This window comes from Cynara cardunculus (genome assembly GCF_001531365.2).
Source record: "Cynara cardunculus var. scolymus isolate 2C chromosome LG 3, CcrdV1, whole genome shotgun sequence".
Taxonomy (NCBI): domain Eukaryota; kingdom Viridiplantae; phylum Streptophyta; class Magnoliopsida; order Asterales; family Asteraceae; genus Cynara; species Cynara cardunculus.
This window is the reverse complement of record NC_037530.1, coordinates 3064702-3080944: the sequence shown is the minus strand read 5'-3', so window position 1 is coordinate 3080944 and position 16243 is coordinate 3064702. Positions and strand designations below refer to the sequence as shown.

The 16243-nt window shown below is 36.2% G+C and overlaps 1 protein-coding gene across 2 annotated transcripts; it reads left to right on the top strand.

The window, feature by feature from the left end:
- The first annotated feature begins 1494 nt into the window (after positions 1–1494).
- Positions 1495–6524, top strand: LOC112510301 (endoglucanase 2-like). 2 transcript variants are annotated; one of them, XM_025115659.1, is made up of 7 exons: positions 1495–1605; positions 1736–1989; positions 2896–3179; positions 3438–3875; positions 4617–4758; positions 5532–5698; positions 5995–6524. In XM_025115659.1, the coding sequence occupies exons 2-7, from the start codon at positions 1779–1781 to the stop codon at positions 6325–6327; spliced, it is 1575 nt and encodes a 524-aa protein (XP_024971427.1). In that variant the 5' UTR covers positions 1495–1605; positions 1736–1778; the 3' UTR covers positions 6328–6524. The 2 variants fall into 2 exon arrangements, with proteins under 2 accessions (XP_024971427.1, XP_024971428.1); XM_025115660.1 differs by having other exon boundaries at positions 1530–1989.
- The last annotated feature ends 9719 nt before the right edge of the window (positions 6525–16243 follow it).

Sequence of the window (16243 nt, the reverse complement as noted above, 5' to 3'; positions counted from 1 at the left end):
CTTGCATTGGAGATGCTCTCAAAAACTACCATTGTGGAGAGTTCTTATAAGAATCTCAAACCTTTTAAGTTATTATACAAGAACTTTGGTTCTTAGCATTAAGTTTACGTGAAGTTATAATTTTCTAGTTTTTATTTTATTTTCTTAACTTTATAATTATTATTGATGGTGAAAAATCAGACCGACAAAAAGTGGGTTTTTATAAGAAGTATCATCTAATTTAATTAGTCGAAGATGATGGTAACAAAAAGTGCAATACAAGGGAAATTACCCAAAATGACCATTTTATACACGGTAAGCTAACAAAATGACCACCAAAATTGCTCATGGAGAGTGATTTTGACTATAAGGTACAGATGGTTCTCACATTTATACCATTTTGGGGGGACAAAAATCAGATATATATGATGAGGCGATTTTGACATCTATTATGTTTTCTAGTGAAAACAACTTATAACGCAACGATTTGACACATCAATGACGATTTGACACATCAATGACGATTTGACAAGACCTTGGAGGCGATTTTCATTGGTATTTTGTCTTGTTTAAGATCAAATGTAATATATACATATAAATCTTGTAGTATTTTCTATAAAATTGTAGTGATCCAAACACTTCTACTCTCACAACTCTTAACCCTTAAACACAATATACCATAACAACCCATAACACAAACATGAAATCACGTCAAAATGATAATAGCTCCATGTATGTTCAAAGTGGTGGGTTAAGGGTTGTGAGAGTAGAAGTGTTTGGATCACTATAATTTTATAGAGAATACCACAAGATTTACATATATATACTACATTTGGTTATAAAAAAGACAAAATATCAATGAAATTGCCCCCAATGTCTCGTCAAATCATCATTGATGTATCAAATCGTTGCGGCATAAGTTATCTTCACTAGAAGATGAAAATAGATGTCAAAATCGTCCCATTTTCATTTTTTGAGGGCGATTTGCCCATATTCATATATAATATATAGTATAGATGTGGTACGCGGATTGGGATCAGAATTGAATATTGTACGACATGATCCCCATCCAGCCCCGATGTTTTCGTTTCACTAACGATAAAGGCCAGAAAGCGTGGGACCGGTAATGTCGAATCTAAGAACGTATTGTGCCTTCTACAGGGTCCATTCATTCTTACTGACTTAGCCACTCATTCGTATCTTATAGTCAAAATCAACCCAAAATAATCAAAATCACCTTCGAAGAACGATTTTGATAGTCATTTTATAAAAAAAAAAAAAGCTTTAAAAAATGATCATTTTATTAATATAAAGCTTATAAAATGATTATTTTGGGTAATTTTTCGCAACATAATTCGAGTTTCGAATAAAGTGTAGAGTTACGAAGGTTTCTAAAAGATCCAACGTGTTGGGTTTAGTAAACTGGTAGTGAAAGCAACGGGGCAACAACCCCGATTGTGTCACCAATGACAATTTGTCGGTGCCCTTTCCTATTTTAGCATCTCTACCGACACACACCCACAACCTAAAACCCTCTTCAACTTCTGAATCTCAGCACAAACATTCACCGCATTGCCTCTGAATTGCCTTTAGATCCATACGTTATCATCTACCAAATCACTCCAGGTTTGTCAAATCTTCTCATTTTGATCAAAACCAAAACCGCCATGATTCGATTCAATTTTTTCTGTTAAATTTCAAGTATGCATTGCTCAGTTCATGTTATTACATTGATTCTAATTTGATTTTTGTTTAGATCTGAGGGATTCGTTGGAAGTTACTTTCAGAAGTTGAGGGAAATGGGGAAGGAAAAGAAATCTGGCGGTTGGTTTGGGTGGTTTATAGTGTTGGTTATATTGGGCGTGGTGGCGTTAGCATTAGGGCTTACTTTGAGGAATAAGTTTCATCACGGTGGCGGTGCTGCTCCTGTTCCCGGTCCTCCTGGAGCGGTTACGAAGAAGTACGGCGATGCTCTCAAGATCGCTCTGCAGTTCTTTGATATCCAAAAATGTAAGCCAAATCGGCTTTCTGATGCTATTATATCTGAACATATATATGATCCAATGCTCGTTTTGTTACTATTGCTCCAATTCTTTGAGTGAAGAATCCTTCCACTTATGGCATTCCCAAATAAACTCTAAAGATCCCTCAATTCAGTGCTCTAAATTCCTCAATTCAATCTATTCCTAATATCTAATGGAAATTAAGAGGTGATCTATTGATCCATCTATAGTTGTTTACTGATTGGGTTAAATGGATGATCCAAAGTGGAAGTGAGTGAAAAAGTAAACATACCCATTCATTTTAGTTTCTATAAGTATAGTTTTCTTGTTGCAGTGCTGTTTTTACTATGGTTCAAGATCTATGTTTATGTACATTTTGTGATTGTGGAAAGAATTAATAACAACATTGAACTTCATCAAAAGAAATTACTAAAAACAGAAAATTTGTGTGTTATTGTTGTGGGAATTTTCGTATTTTTTTTAGATTTTAAGATTTGGGTTTGACTCCTAAAATTCAGAGAATGGAGGGACTACAAATTTGGAAAAGAGCTTTGTTTGATTGCTTTAAGAGATGCCATTTCCACTTCATCACTAATGATCATTGAAAACCCGGTAAATTTTGTTTTCATCGAAAAAATATGTGTTTCGTCAGATCGTTTGGATTTTTTTTGAAACCGTGGGTGTCTGGGCCAACTTGCGCACACCTCGATCAATCCCATGGGGCATTGAAGATAACAACCAAGAAAATCCCCGGGGGGAAAATTTACGGGGCCACCCATGGGGAGGAGTCCCTAGGCCTAGCCTTTGTTTGATAGTTGAGTCCTCAAGCTTCGGATAAGTTGACATTTGATGACATTTGATTGCATCGTTATTCATTAGATTCAGAGACCAAAATGGTGTTTTTGTTTTGTAGCTGGTAAATTGGTAGATAACGAGATACCATGGAGAGGGGACTCTGCTCTACAAGATGGAAAAGATGCCGACTTGGATCTCTCTAAGGGTATGTACGATGCTGGAGATCATATGAAGTTTGGATTCCCAATGGCTTATACAGCCACGGTCCTTGCTTGGGCTATCCTCGAATATGGGGATCAGATGAATGCAGCAGATCAATTGGAACCTGCCAAAGACTCGCTTAAATGGATTACCGACTACCTTGTTAATGCTCATCCAGAACCTAATGTGCTTTACATTCAGGTAACTCTAATCCGTAAACTCGTATATGTCTTCCTCGTTTTAAATAAGAAAATTTATTATTTCATCAATCAAAAAGAACGAAAAAGATTCACTTAAACTTCCGGTTATTTTACTTGTCACGTTATTGAAATGCTACTTGAGTAGCGTTTCAGAAACCTATCAGATATGCTAACTAAACGGACTTTTTCAGTTAGCTCAAAATTGTGGTTGCCAAACACAACCTAAATACTTTATTCATGTCTTCAATTTTCTCTTCAGGTAGGTGATCCAGATGTTGACCATAAATGTTGGGATAGGCCTGAAGACATGAGCGAGAAAAGGGCTCTGATACAGGTGAACGCTAGTACCCCCGGAACGGAGGTTGCAGCCGAAACTGCAGCGGCAATGGCATCTGCATCGCTCGTGTTTAAATCAACTGATTCTACGTATTCGAGCTTGCTTCTAAAGCATGCTAAAGAGTTGTTTACATTTGCCAATGAACATAGAGGATCTTACAGTCAGAACATCCCTCAGGTCCAAACATATTATAACTCAACCGGTTATGGTGACGAGCTTTTGTGGGCAGCTAGCTGGCTCTATCATGCAACAAGAGATCGTACGTACCTTGATTTTGTTACTGGAAGTAACGGAGAAACCTATGCTAATTGGGGAAGTCCTACTTGGTTCAGCTGGGATGACAAGCTTCCTGGAATCCAGGTAAATTTGGCTAGCATCAGAATATTTGATCCTGAAGTTAATTAACTACAACAAAATCGGCTTTATAGGATGCAAAAAATGTCTTAATGTCATAATAGACTGTTTTATAGGACCAAACAGTTGTGCGTCCTATGTGAAGGTGTTAGAGTAAGTTGAAAGGACGCTTGGTGGCGTTTTAACAAGTTCTTTAAGACACTTAAAATGTCTTTTAAGTGTCATATAAAAAGATGTGTTCATAGGAAAAAGTTAAGAGAAGCCAAGGAAAAAACCTGTTAAGATACCCAAATACATTCTCACATCCTATTGCAACACTTTTATACATGACCACACAATTGTTTGATCTTATAAAAACAAGTGTCCTATAAAAGATGATCCATAGGAAAAAGATAATATGACACTTTATTTCACGAGCGTCCTAAAAGACTTGTTAGGATGCCCAAATACGTCCTAACATCCTATTGCAAACACTTTTACATAGGACACACAATTGTTTGGTCCTATAAAGCAGTCTCTTAAAACATGAGATTTTGTTGTAGTGATCGGTGATGGCCATCTTAGTGCTCTATTTGGTGCTGGGGTTCATTAATTGGCTAATGCTAAATACTAATCATAATAAGGGGAAAACATAAACCTTATAAAGCATAACTGATAGGGAGTAGCATGGATTTCTGATGAAGTAGTTCTTGATTCATTATTTGGATTAAGAAATTCATTCCCGTAAGTTATTTTGGATCAATGCAGGTTCTTTTGTCAAGGGTAAGCTTCTTTGATTCAAAAGTTGCTACAAATTCGGAGAGCCTCAAGAAGTACAGAAAGACCGCTGAGGCTGTTATGTGTGGTCTCCTTCCAAAATCTCCAACGGCAACATTAAGCAGAACAAGAAGTATATATTTCTTCTCTATGTTTCACTCTTCTGCTTTAAACTTCTGGTAGTATGGATAAACTCATGCATTTTTAAACTTAGTTCCATACTCTGGCACAATATCAAACCACTACCAAGAAAGAATAAGAAAAACTTAAGGGGTCGTTTACCATACGCATACTGGGTGTCACTTACCTCACCAGGTGTGAGCATGGCAAGGATCAAGAATCTTATCCGGTAAGTGAGGGAGACACTAGCAATTCATTTTGATGGCCGAAAATGCTACCCAATAAGGTAAGTGAGGGTGGTGACTTGTTGTTAAGTGCTTACCCGGTAAATGGCCTCTTAGAGTATATGTTGGAGTCCTCATCGGCTAGATTTTGACCCTTTTTAAATATCTCACTTCTCTCCTCAAGGGTTCTTTCATAGAGTAATCTAATGGGGTTCCACATATTCTCGCAGTGTCGTTTATTTAATTTCATTTGAATTGTCTAAACGTTGTTCACAAAGAGGTTATTCAAATCTATGCCGTTCCAGTAACCAAAGAATAATCTTATGCTGAACCATATGATAATAGAAAGTTCTCATATTATTTTGTTGATATATATATTCATTGTGATGTGATCACATAAACAACCGCTCTACTTTTTGGGGTAGATGTCAGGTTTGTGTCTGTCAGTCTGTATGCATACCCCCCCGGGCCCCACCTCTGGGTAGGATATTTTAGGTTGGTTTGGTTTATTCATGTTGATGTGAATCCCGTCATATCTCACTAAAGCATGTCAACAACACAGATGGTCTTATATGGATCAGCGACTGGAACGCTTTGCAGCATCCTATAGCTTCCGCTTTTTTGGCCGTCATTTACAGTGATTACATGCTTACATCTCAGACGCAAAAACTCCATTGTGATTCGGACACGTTCTCACCAGCTGATCTTCGGAAGTTTGCCATGTCACAGGTATGCTAACATCATTTATCCCCAACACTTGTTAAGGTATTCAACAACCTGCTCTGCTCTTTGAGGTAGAGGTCAAGTCTGCTTAAATCTTACCCCTTAAACCCTACTCTTTGGCAGGATTTACTGGGTTTGTTCGGTTTACTTGTTTTGGTATTGAACAACAGCTCTACGCCTCTACCTTTTGGGGTAGAGGTCAGGTCTGCGTACATCTTAACCAGACCCTAGTTTTTAGCAAGATTTACCGGGTCCGTTTGGTTTATTTGTTCTTGTATTGATACAATACCAATTTTCACTAGGCTAATTACGTGTTGGGAGACAATCCGATGAAGATGAGCTATCTTGTCGGATATGGCGACAAATACTCGCAATACGTGCATCATCGAGGAGCCTCGATACCTAGTGATTCAAACACAAACTGCTCTACTGGTTGGAAGTGGCTAGAGTCGGATGAACCCAATCCTAACGTTGCAACTGGAGCACTTGTTGGTGGACCGTTCCTAAACGAGTCATATGTAGATTCACGTAACAACTCGATGCAAACCGAACCAAGCACGTACAACAGTGCGGTTATCGTCGGGCTTCTTTCAGGTTTGGTTACAACGTCATCGGTTGTTACATCTTTCATGTAACGGTCCGTGATTATGAGCATATAATTTGTATTATAATCTTGCGTGTGTAGGCTCCCCATTAGAAATATACAACTTATGTGATGAGTGTATATAGTCTTAGTTACCTTATTCGTTATCAATTTGTTTTGAATTGAAATTCTGAGCCTAGTATGATTTTTGTATGAAATTATATCAAGTCCGTATTCAAATTCTGAACCGTGGTGTCTTATTGGTTTGAGCTTCAGCTCCAAAGGTCAAAAATACATGAAGGTTTCAGGTTCAAATCTAAGGAGGAATAAAAATCCCCTTGTGGTTACGGAGGTTCAAATGCGGTGACTCCGAGCTATCTGCAAAGCAGGTGGTTAATCTGGGATTAATCGGCTTGCATAACGGATTAGATATTCAGGTTAAAAAAAATGGTTGAAACCCAACTACACCTATACAACATGTATTATGCATTTCTGTAGTCAAAATCCACCTGGTGGCTGCCACACATAACCCATGTTGCACCTCACGCTCAATCAGTGCCTCCTTCATCTATCTATATATATATATATATATATATATATATATATATATATATATATATATATATACATGTAATCACTTGAGAACCACCACCACTACCACGGCGGCGCCACCATGACTTCCTTCTCCACTCCTCCTACTACGACCACCTTAATGACGGTGCTCCTCCTATTAATGATCACATACCTACCATCCCCTACCACCACCCAACCCAACCCGCCGCTAAACCCCACTATCGCGGAATGCGCACCCCGAATCCTCCCGCTAGCCTCTTGTGCACCATTTGTCCAAGCCATCTCGAAAATCCCAACACAATTATGTTGCGATAATCTGAGACACGTCAACGACCTGCAACCCCGATGCTTGTGCTTATTGCTCAACAACACGGCTTTGAGCGCTAGTTTCCCCATCAACACGACGCTTGCTATGCAACTCCCGTTTATTTGTAGTGTTCGTTTCGACATTGTTTCTTGTTCAGGTTAGTTTGATCCTATTAAATTCCCATTTTTCATGATATTATGCGTGGATCAGATATATCATGGCGAATTCTCGTCGTATTGTTGATAATCAATCATATTTTCCAACTCTCTTAACCTTTGTGGTTTAACGAAGGCGCGACGCCTTTACCGTCTGCATCACCTACACCGCTCGTTTCTCTGGGGTCGACTACCAATTCCACGGTTGCTTGTAAGTAAAACTGCTTTGAGCTTTATGGGTTTTTTTTGTTTAGAGCTTAATGGTATGAAAAGCTTTCCTTTTAGCTTTAAGTTATTGTTTATTTATGGCTTAATCGGCTTAATGATTAAGCCATTGACTAGTTCCGTTCAAGGCATATTTGTTAGCAGCTTTAATGAGCTTCATGAGACTCACAGCTTATTCAACCATCTATATATGACTCTTTGGTATAGGCTTTATGATATAGAAAGTGACTTGTTCAGTAAATTTTTAGGGGTAGTTTTATGCACGAAGCCAAGTTTTTTCCAAGTCTGTCTTTCCAAAAAGAAAACACATTCCATTCATCTATGAAAAACCCTCTAAAAACCTTCCTAGTTTATACAAACTAATTAATACACACAAACAATTTTGTCCATACAACACTAAATAGAAAACCAACCAAGCGGCTCCTTAAGTGGATAACCCTCCCCGTTGCTTAATGTGTTAAGCCATTTTATTTCCAGACAATTAATATTTTTTTGTCATTCAAAAGATTTATCAAGCAATCATTTTTCATACACTAAACCCATACAGACGGGTAAAGTAGTAAAATTTATCATTCAGGAGATTTATTAATCCATAGAGATTTTTTAAACGACCAACAAACCCATATATTAATGCAGCTTCTATGTTGATGTTTATGTCGTGCGTTAATTTATTCGTGGCAGCTTCACCTATGGCAACACTCACTCCGAAACCTGGATTTATGGGATTCGGGTTTCATCAGAATTACGCTATGAAGTTAGAGGGACCGTCGCAGCTGCCGATGATGATAATGTTCGTTATAGTGACTTTTTCGTGCATGTCAACTAGCATGTTATATTAAATGCTTGTTACGCGTGTAGCATGGATTTCGTAGCTATGTATTGTTGCATTAGGTCGTTAGTTGACGGTTGGTAAATGTGTTTAAGTAACGTTAACGGTTTATAATGACTAAAATCTGTTATTTTAAAAACGATTATTCATATGTGACAGGATAACTACATACATATGATCATGGCAAATGCGGAATGCTAATGCCACTATGGTCTTCCCGATCAATATAAAATTATGTTTGACAAACTAACTGATAAGTTAGATGTTAACTGAAAATGTGTGTATTACAGATTCGAGAATCACCGTTAACAAATTTTTGTGCATTTTGAACCCTTGGGGGGAAAAGTCACCCCAGACCCCAGCAAACCAATTATGATTTTATGAAACTTAGGGGTCGTTTATCAAAATACTTATCCGATAAGCGCTTATCGGTAGAAGTCAGCACTATAATATATTTTACCAGATAAGATTGTAATATATTAAAACGGTATTGTATACAACAATTTACCCGGTAAACACTTACCCGGGTAAGAGTCCTCACCATCACTTACCGAGTATGATTCTTCATCTCTATCATCGCTCTTACCGGGTAAGATTTTCAGTCTTTGTCATATGCATCAGGTGAGGAGAGTTATCCGATCCACACTTACCGGGTAAGTGTTTAGTAAACGACTGCTTAATATATATGATTTATGGTCCACTTTTTCAAGTTTTTTAAAAGCCAACTTTGAATCTTTCTTTAACAAGTGACAAACTGCATTTAATTCGATTTAAATAGGTAAATATGTAAAAAATGTTTATTTTATAAATATTAAATTATATAGTTTAAAAAATAAAAGCATGTTAAGTTCTATTTTTCTATGATAGATAAAATTGTACCAAAATGGAACCAACTTTCACCTAATTTTTACTTTTGGGAACCAATTTTCAAAATCGTCATTTTGGGGAACCAACTTGCACCTGATTTTTATTTTGGGAACCAACTTTCAAAATCATCATTTTGGGGAACCAACTTGAACCTAATTCCTATTTTGGGGAACCAACTTGCAAAATAATTATAAAAAAATAACTAAAAATCGTTTTTTCTTTTCCAAAAATTCATGCAATAAAATCTATTTTTCATTTCAAATCTCGTTTTTTTTTTTTTAATTTATATATCAAATTGAACATTTAAAAAAAATCCAAATTACCACAATAAAAATTGTTTTTTTACTAATGCAAAAAAATCAATTTAATAGAAAAAAATTAATTGATACGGATTGGTTAGATATAAAAATCTTGAATGTGATATTTAATATTTATTTTTTATTGCATCAATTAATTTTTTTTTATTAAATTGATTTTTTTTGCATTAGTAAAAACAATTTTTATTGTGGTAATTTGGATTTTTTTAAATGTTCAATTTGATATCTGAATTAAAAAAAAACGAGATTTGAAATAAAAAATAGATTTTATTGCATTAATTTTTGGAAAAAAACGATTTTTAGTTATTTTTTATAATTTTTTTGCAAGTAGGTTCTCCAAAATAAGAATCAGGTGCGAGTTGATTCCCCAAAATGACGATTTTGAAAGTTGGTTCCTCAAAATAAGAATTAGGTGCAAGTTGGAACCCAAAATAGGAATTAGGTGAAAGTTGATTCCATTTTGTTGCAATTTTCCCTTGTTGACATTGAGTATTAAAACATACATTTTTTTAAACGGTTAGGCAAACTCTACTTTTTTTTATTAACATGGATATCCAATCTGCTATGCGAGTCCGGATGACCATCCGTTGAAGTCATCGCATTTGAATATTCGTGGCTACAAGGACATTTTTATTTTTATTTTATTGGATTTGAACCTGAGATATCCATGCATTTTGACCTTTGGAACCCAAGCTCAAACAAATCGGGTACCACCTTTGTGATTAAAACTCTACTTTACGTATAAGTGTGATAACTAGAATGTCATCTTTAAAAACTTGTATACTCAAAGGAAGGAAAAGGGAGAAAAAAAAAAGTGAAGGAAAATAAAGGAAAAAGAAAGACATTTCTCAAAGAAATTTATTAAAATAGTCATTTTTCAGGGTTGGTTTCACCTTCTAGTCATTTTCTCTCCAAGTTTACTAAAATAGTCATATGTCTGCAAAAAAACCAAGTCTCTAATTGCAGACCCAGATAAACGACAAAAACATTACATTTTCTACCCTTGTTCACAAAAAAACTTACATTTTTTACCCTAGTATGAAAAAATTACATTTCTCACCCAGATCTGCAAAAAAAAAAAAAAAAAAAACTATAATTGCAGACCTATGGCTATTTTGGTAAATCTTGTAAAGAAATGTTGTGTTTTCAAGGTTTTTTTTAAGAAAGGAAAAGAAATAAAAGAACTTATTAATTAATTATAAGTTATTTTATATCTTTTCCTTTCTTAAAAAAAAAACCTTGAGAACACAACATTTTTTTATTTTCCCTATATTTTCTTTCCTTTTTCCTTCCTTTCATTCATAAAGGAACATGAACATACAACGTTAATGATTTTGAGATTCCGAAGTCAATGGATAAAAAATGAGGTTGTTTGGCAGTTGTTGAATAGTTTGGTGCAGAATGATTAAGCGGTTATAATGATTGTGAGGCTCTCATGATATAGTGCAGAACGAAATATAATTGTTTACAATGAAATTAGAGCCCTTAGGGTGCGTTTGGTGCGCAAACAGGACTGGACAGGACAGGACGGGACGGGACAGGACAGGACAGAACAGGACAGCTGTTCAGCGTTTGGTAAGACAGGACAAGACATGACAGAACTGGTTAAAATGACCAATTTACCCCTAGTGAGCTGTTTAGTGTTTTTTCACTACGAAATGCAAGGGGCAGTGGGTTCATCATCTTCATCCACAATATCAAACACATTTACCAAAATGCAAACACATTACCAAAATTCAAACACATTACCAAAATTCATCAAACATTACCAAAATTCATCAAACACATTACCAAAATTCAAACACATTACCAATGCAAACAGAAATGCAGGGGGCAGTGTTTGGTACATGCATCTGTGATTACCAATGCAAACAGAAATGCATCTCCATTGCTGCTCAAGTTAAAGTCACAAAAGTTGTTGATGCATCTGTGATTACCAATGCAAACACCCACAAACAGTTCCTTAGTTCATTACCAAACCAAAACTCAAACACAAATTGATGCAGGGAAGACACTGTTAATCGAACACAAATTCATTACCAAACCAAAATACAAACACAAATTCATTACCAAACCAAAGTTCATTACCAAACCCTAATTCAAAGGGAAGACACTGTTAATGAAGGAAGCGATGGTCGCCGTCGATGAAGGAAGCGATGGAGGCAGGAAGCGTACCGTCGATTGGAACAGTGGAGAAGAGAAGAACGCCGATCGGAACTCGCATTCGATGGTCGCAGACGATGGTCGCCGTCGATGGTCGCCGTTGATGAAGGAAGCGATGGAGGCAGGAAGCGATGGAGGCAGTGTGTTAGGTCTTGTGAAGGTAGAACTCGCGTGTAGGGGAAAAAGGGGTAGAGCCGGATCTGGATGAAGGAGACGAGTTGAGAGGACGAGAGAGGAGAGAGTGATTAGGTTTTGTAATTTTAGGGGTATATGGGTAAAATGCTTCCTTGTTCCACTTAGTTCCAGGGGGTGAGGAGGGACACGCTTGTTCCATATTTGTTCTAGTTAGTTCCACCTTGTTCCATATAAACACATGCCAAACATGGGACAAATGTGTTCTGTTATGTCCTGTCCCATCCTGTTCCGTCTACCAAACGCACCCTTAATGGTTAAGGAAGGACTCATACTACGGAATTATTCAGAGGGTCTTAGAATCATTAAGAGTGCCTACTTTTTTTGTCAAACAAGATTCACCTATTAACGATTCAGATGTTGCTTCTTAATGAAACTATTAATAGGCTGCCTCTTGGGTACAATTGTCTTTTTTTTTTATTATTAACAAAATACTAACTTTTTTTTATTCTTATATTAATAGAAATCTACTATCTTAAAATTTCATGTATTATTTATATCCACCAATTACATATATATTATTCTCTTCGTCTCAAATCAAATGTCCATATTTCTATTTGTCCCATAAAACAGGCTGTTTGGTTGGCTTTTTGTCTTGTATGGCTAAAGTTGTCTGCATGCATTAAGCTGTTTGCATAAATTGAGAATTTTTTTTGTTTGAGATGGTTTTTGATAGATGGAATAAACATGTTTTTTTAATTTAGAATGACAAGTTTGGAAAAAAAAATTGTCTTTATGCATAAAAATCTCTCTAAAAATTTACTGAATAAACCACTTTCTATATCATTAAGTCATTACCAGACGGTTTGATTAGCTGACCGAATAAACTATAAGTCTCATTAAGTTGCTAACAAACAAACACTAATATTCATTTTCAAAATCAAGTTTTTACTTTTCCAGTTTATCTTTTAACTATGAGTAGGTATATTCACCAGTTGACATCCATTGGATGTGAGGGGAACCAAACCGATCCAATCCGATCCGATTAACATTATCCAAACCGATCAAATCCAATCAAATGGATAATTGGATCGGGTCGGTTCCATTTATTTGATACTTTCATTAGATATTTCTAATGGATGATCCGATGAGATTGGATTCATCCAATGTGTTAATTCAATCAAATTATCTGACAATGATATAAATTAATTAATCATTTTTAATATGTGTTAAAATCAACACAAGAGACGTTAAAAATTAGAAGTCTCACATAAAACAAATTCCGATTTAAGCAATTTGAAAATAAATTGATTGGATGATAATTGAAAAATGGTTGGATGGACAACCGGATGATCATCGAATGATTAATTGGATGGGTAATTAAATGTTGATCGGTTCAGTTCGGTTCGATTTTGGTCGGTTCTAGACTGTCATCCCAAGAACCGACCGATCTAAATTGAATGTTGAAATTTTCAATCCGATCCAATCACAATTAGATATTATTCTAAACTGTCATCCTAGAACTGACCGATCCAAATTGAATGTTGAAATTTTCAATCCGATCCGATCCAATCACAATTGGATATCCAATTATGATCGGTTGATTTTCTACACACCCCAATTATGAGATACAAAATATTAAAAAATAATATTTATTTATTTAAAAATTCTAATAATTACGTATGTTTAAAACTAACGTCGAGAGAGAATGTAAATATGAATAAAAATTTAATGTAGAATTGATGAAAAAATGAGATAACAAGGTGTTTTTTTGGGGGGGTGTATTTTCCCGCCAAAATCATAGTTAGAGGAAGGGGCTGTTTGCTTATATCTTAATGATACCATTAAAAGGTAAGGTTCTTATTTGGACGTGATATTTTTTCAGGTTTGCCCTCCCTTTTTCTCTAATCGTCGTTCCTGGCTCTCTCGATTTCTCCAAGCGACGCTCTGTTCTTCTCGGTCGGCTGTAGGAATCGCCAGCAACCCTCTGTTCTATCATTCTCTTCTTCTTCATCAGTCACCATTATCGCCTTCTTCTCAGTCACCAATCGATTCACAGGTAAGACCTCTCAATTTCATAACTTCGCTCCCTACATTGTTGCTTATCGGTCAACACCAAATATAAGAAAAATAGAATCCGAGCAATTTGCTATTTTCCCCTTTTGTATCACTGTAATATTTTTCTTATTTGATATCACAATGGTCAGTTAAGTGGTTTGGGCTTCTAAGAGAAAGGAGCGAAGAGCAGATGCTCGTGATGGGTTAGGAATACATGGAACATATGAGATGGCTTGTCAGTAAGATTAGTGATGTCTTGTTTTAATATAGGGATGAACTGCATAGGGCTTGAAGTACCATAGTCTGCATGCCACTCATGGTGATAACACATCAGGAGGGACTAAATGTTTTCTCAAAAATCATGTGTGAACATAACTGACCTGCAAAGGGTCAAGTTGCAAATGAATATCTGATAGTCAGGCTCTGCAACTCCTACATTTAGGTAGTTCATATCAACTATATCGCCAAAATCATCTGCCAAAAGAAAAACAAACTTGCATCAGTTGAGAAATTCAATAGTAGGTTTAGATATGCACAAGTGGCCGGCAGTACAAATGGTCGAAGTCAATCATCAATAATGTAAGTTTGGAACCTTCATATATCGGTACGACATAATCTACATATTCAAGTATTATATCTCTATAGATGATTCCTCCTGGATCACATCCAATACCACTAGCACCCCTACCAAAATAAAACACAATCAAGAAGCCAGACGCAGATCTGAACTCCAAACTGTATATTTTCCTAGATATATACTTAATACCATAAGCATCCACTTCTTCCAATGCAAGGTCGTAAATTAACTAAACAACCTGACTCCCCATTCGTAGGAAATAAATAAAGCAAGATGCAGTATGGTTTGCAAGGCTTTTCTTTCACACTAGACCCAATTATGATGTTCCAAAAAATATCCCAATGTTTATTTCTTATAATCAAACGGTGCGACCTTTGAAAAAAATTTGGTCTATCCCTGCTGCTACAAAGTACCATACATTTATGGATACAGAACTTGCTCTGAACCAACTCATAAAGGCATGTGCAATGCATTCATGGGAGGCAGAGTATATGTCAAATTGTTTACCAAGTATCACCTCTTCCAAATTGATAGTGGAAAGACTTGTAGACTTTTAACTATGCTCGCATGGTAAAGTCTAAATCCTAGGTTATTGCTCATAGACATAGTCATATAAGTGTCACTGCTTTATGTATTTGAGATACTAGGTTGTGGTTGTATGCTTCAAACAGCAGAAACTCACTTGATCATCTYAATTTGTTGCCATCATATTAATTATTTTCTATTTTTTCATTTATAAATTTCCTTCAGAACTGTTGTCAAACGTTAATTTTCATTAAACACAAGACTGAGGGTAAAATGGTAATTTTATGTCATTCAGACTGTTCATTCAGAACAGTTTCCAAACAACCTTTTTCTATCTGACACTAAATCATACAGAGTCTCTTAATCATCCTGACCACTTAATCATTCTGCACTAAACCATTCAGCAACTGCCAAACAGCCCCGAACCCTTGTTCTCTCCAGGCCTCCGTCGATTATAGGGCTCAGTATCTTGTTTGTTGCTTGATTTGCTTGTGTTCTTGATTTTGTTTGTTGATTTGCTTCTGTATATTGTTGCTCGCTGATTTATTCCGATGATGAGCAGCTCTGTTCCTACTCGAACAAGTACAGAATCTGAAGCAGGGCCAAGTCCAGTGGCCAAGTCCAGTAGCCAAAGCTCTACTCGAGCTTTCAGAATTTCAGTCGGGAAGAGGAGAACTACTGCACTTGATGGCACCCTCAGTAGCGGACGATTTGTCTCTCCCCTATATCTCAGATAACGACCTCAAGGTTATTATTTTCTTCTTTGACTTGATTTCCCGACCCTTGAACCTCATGCCTCGTGTACACAAATCTCTTAGCAACTTGGTCTCTTTTCACTTCTAATTTTGTTTGTTGATTGCAACTGACTTTATGTTTTTCAAAGAAATTCTAATGTATATGTGTATAATTCATGGAAATTTACATCTGAGAGCGTGGAATCCAACACAAAGAGTAATGGATATGTGTAATCTTTAGAATAACTGCCCTTGTTGGAATCCTACTTCACACACAAAGCCGTAGGTCCAGCCACCTGTTCTCAAGGGTTGTGTTGATAAGTAGTACCATCTATGACGTGGAAACCCTAAGAGTGGCATGGATTAGATTAACTAAGGGTAGGATACTGATTTCTATATTTTGGATATCATTTCTGTATTATAACAAATTTCAACCTCATTTCAATTTCTGAAAATGTTTTCTATTTCTAGAGTTCATTTCTTGGTGTTAAAATAGGATATGTGAT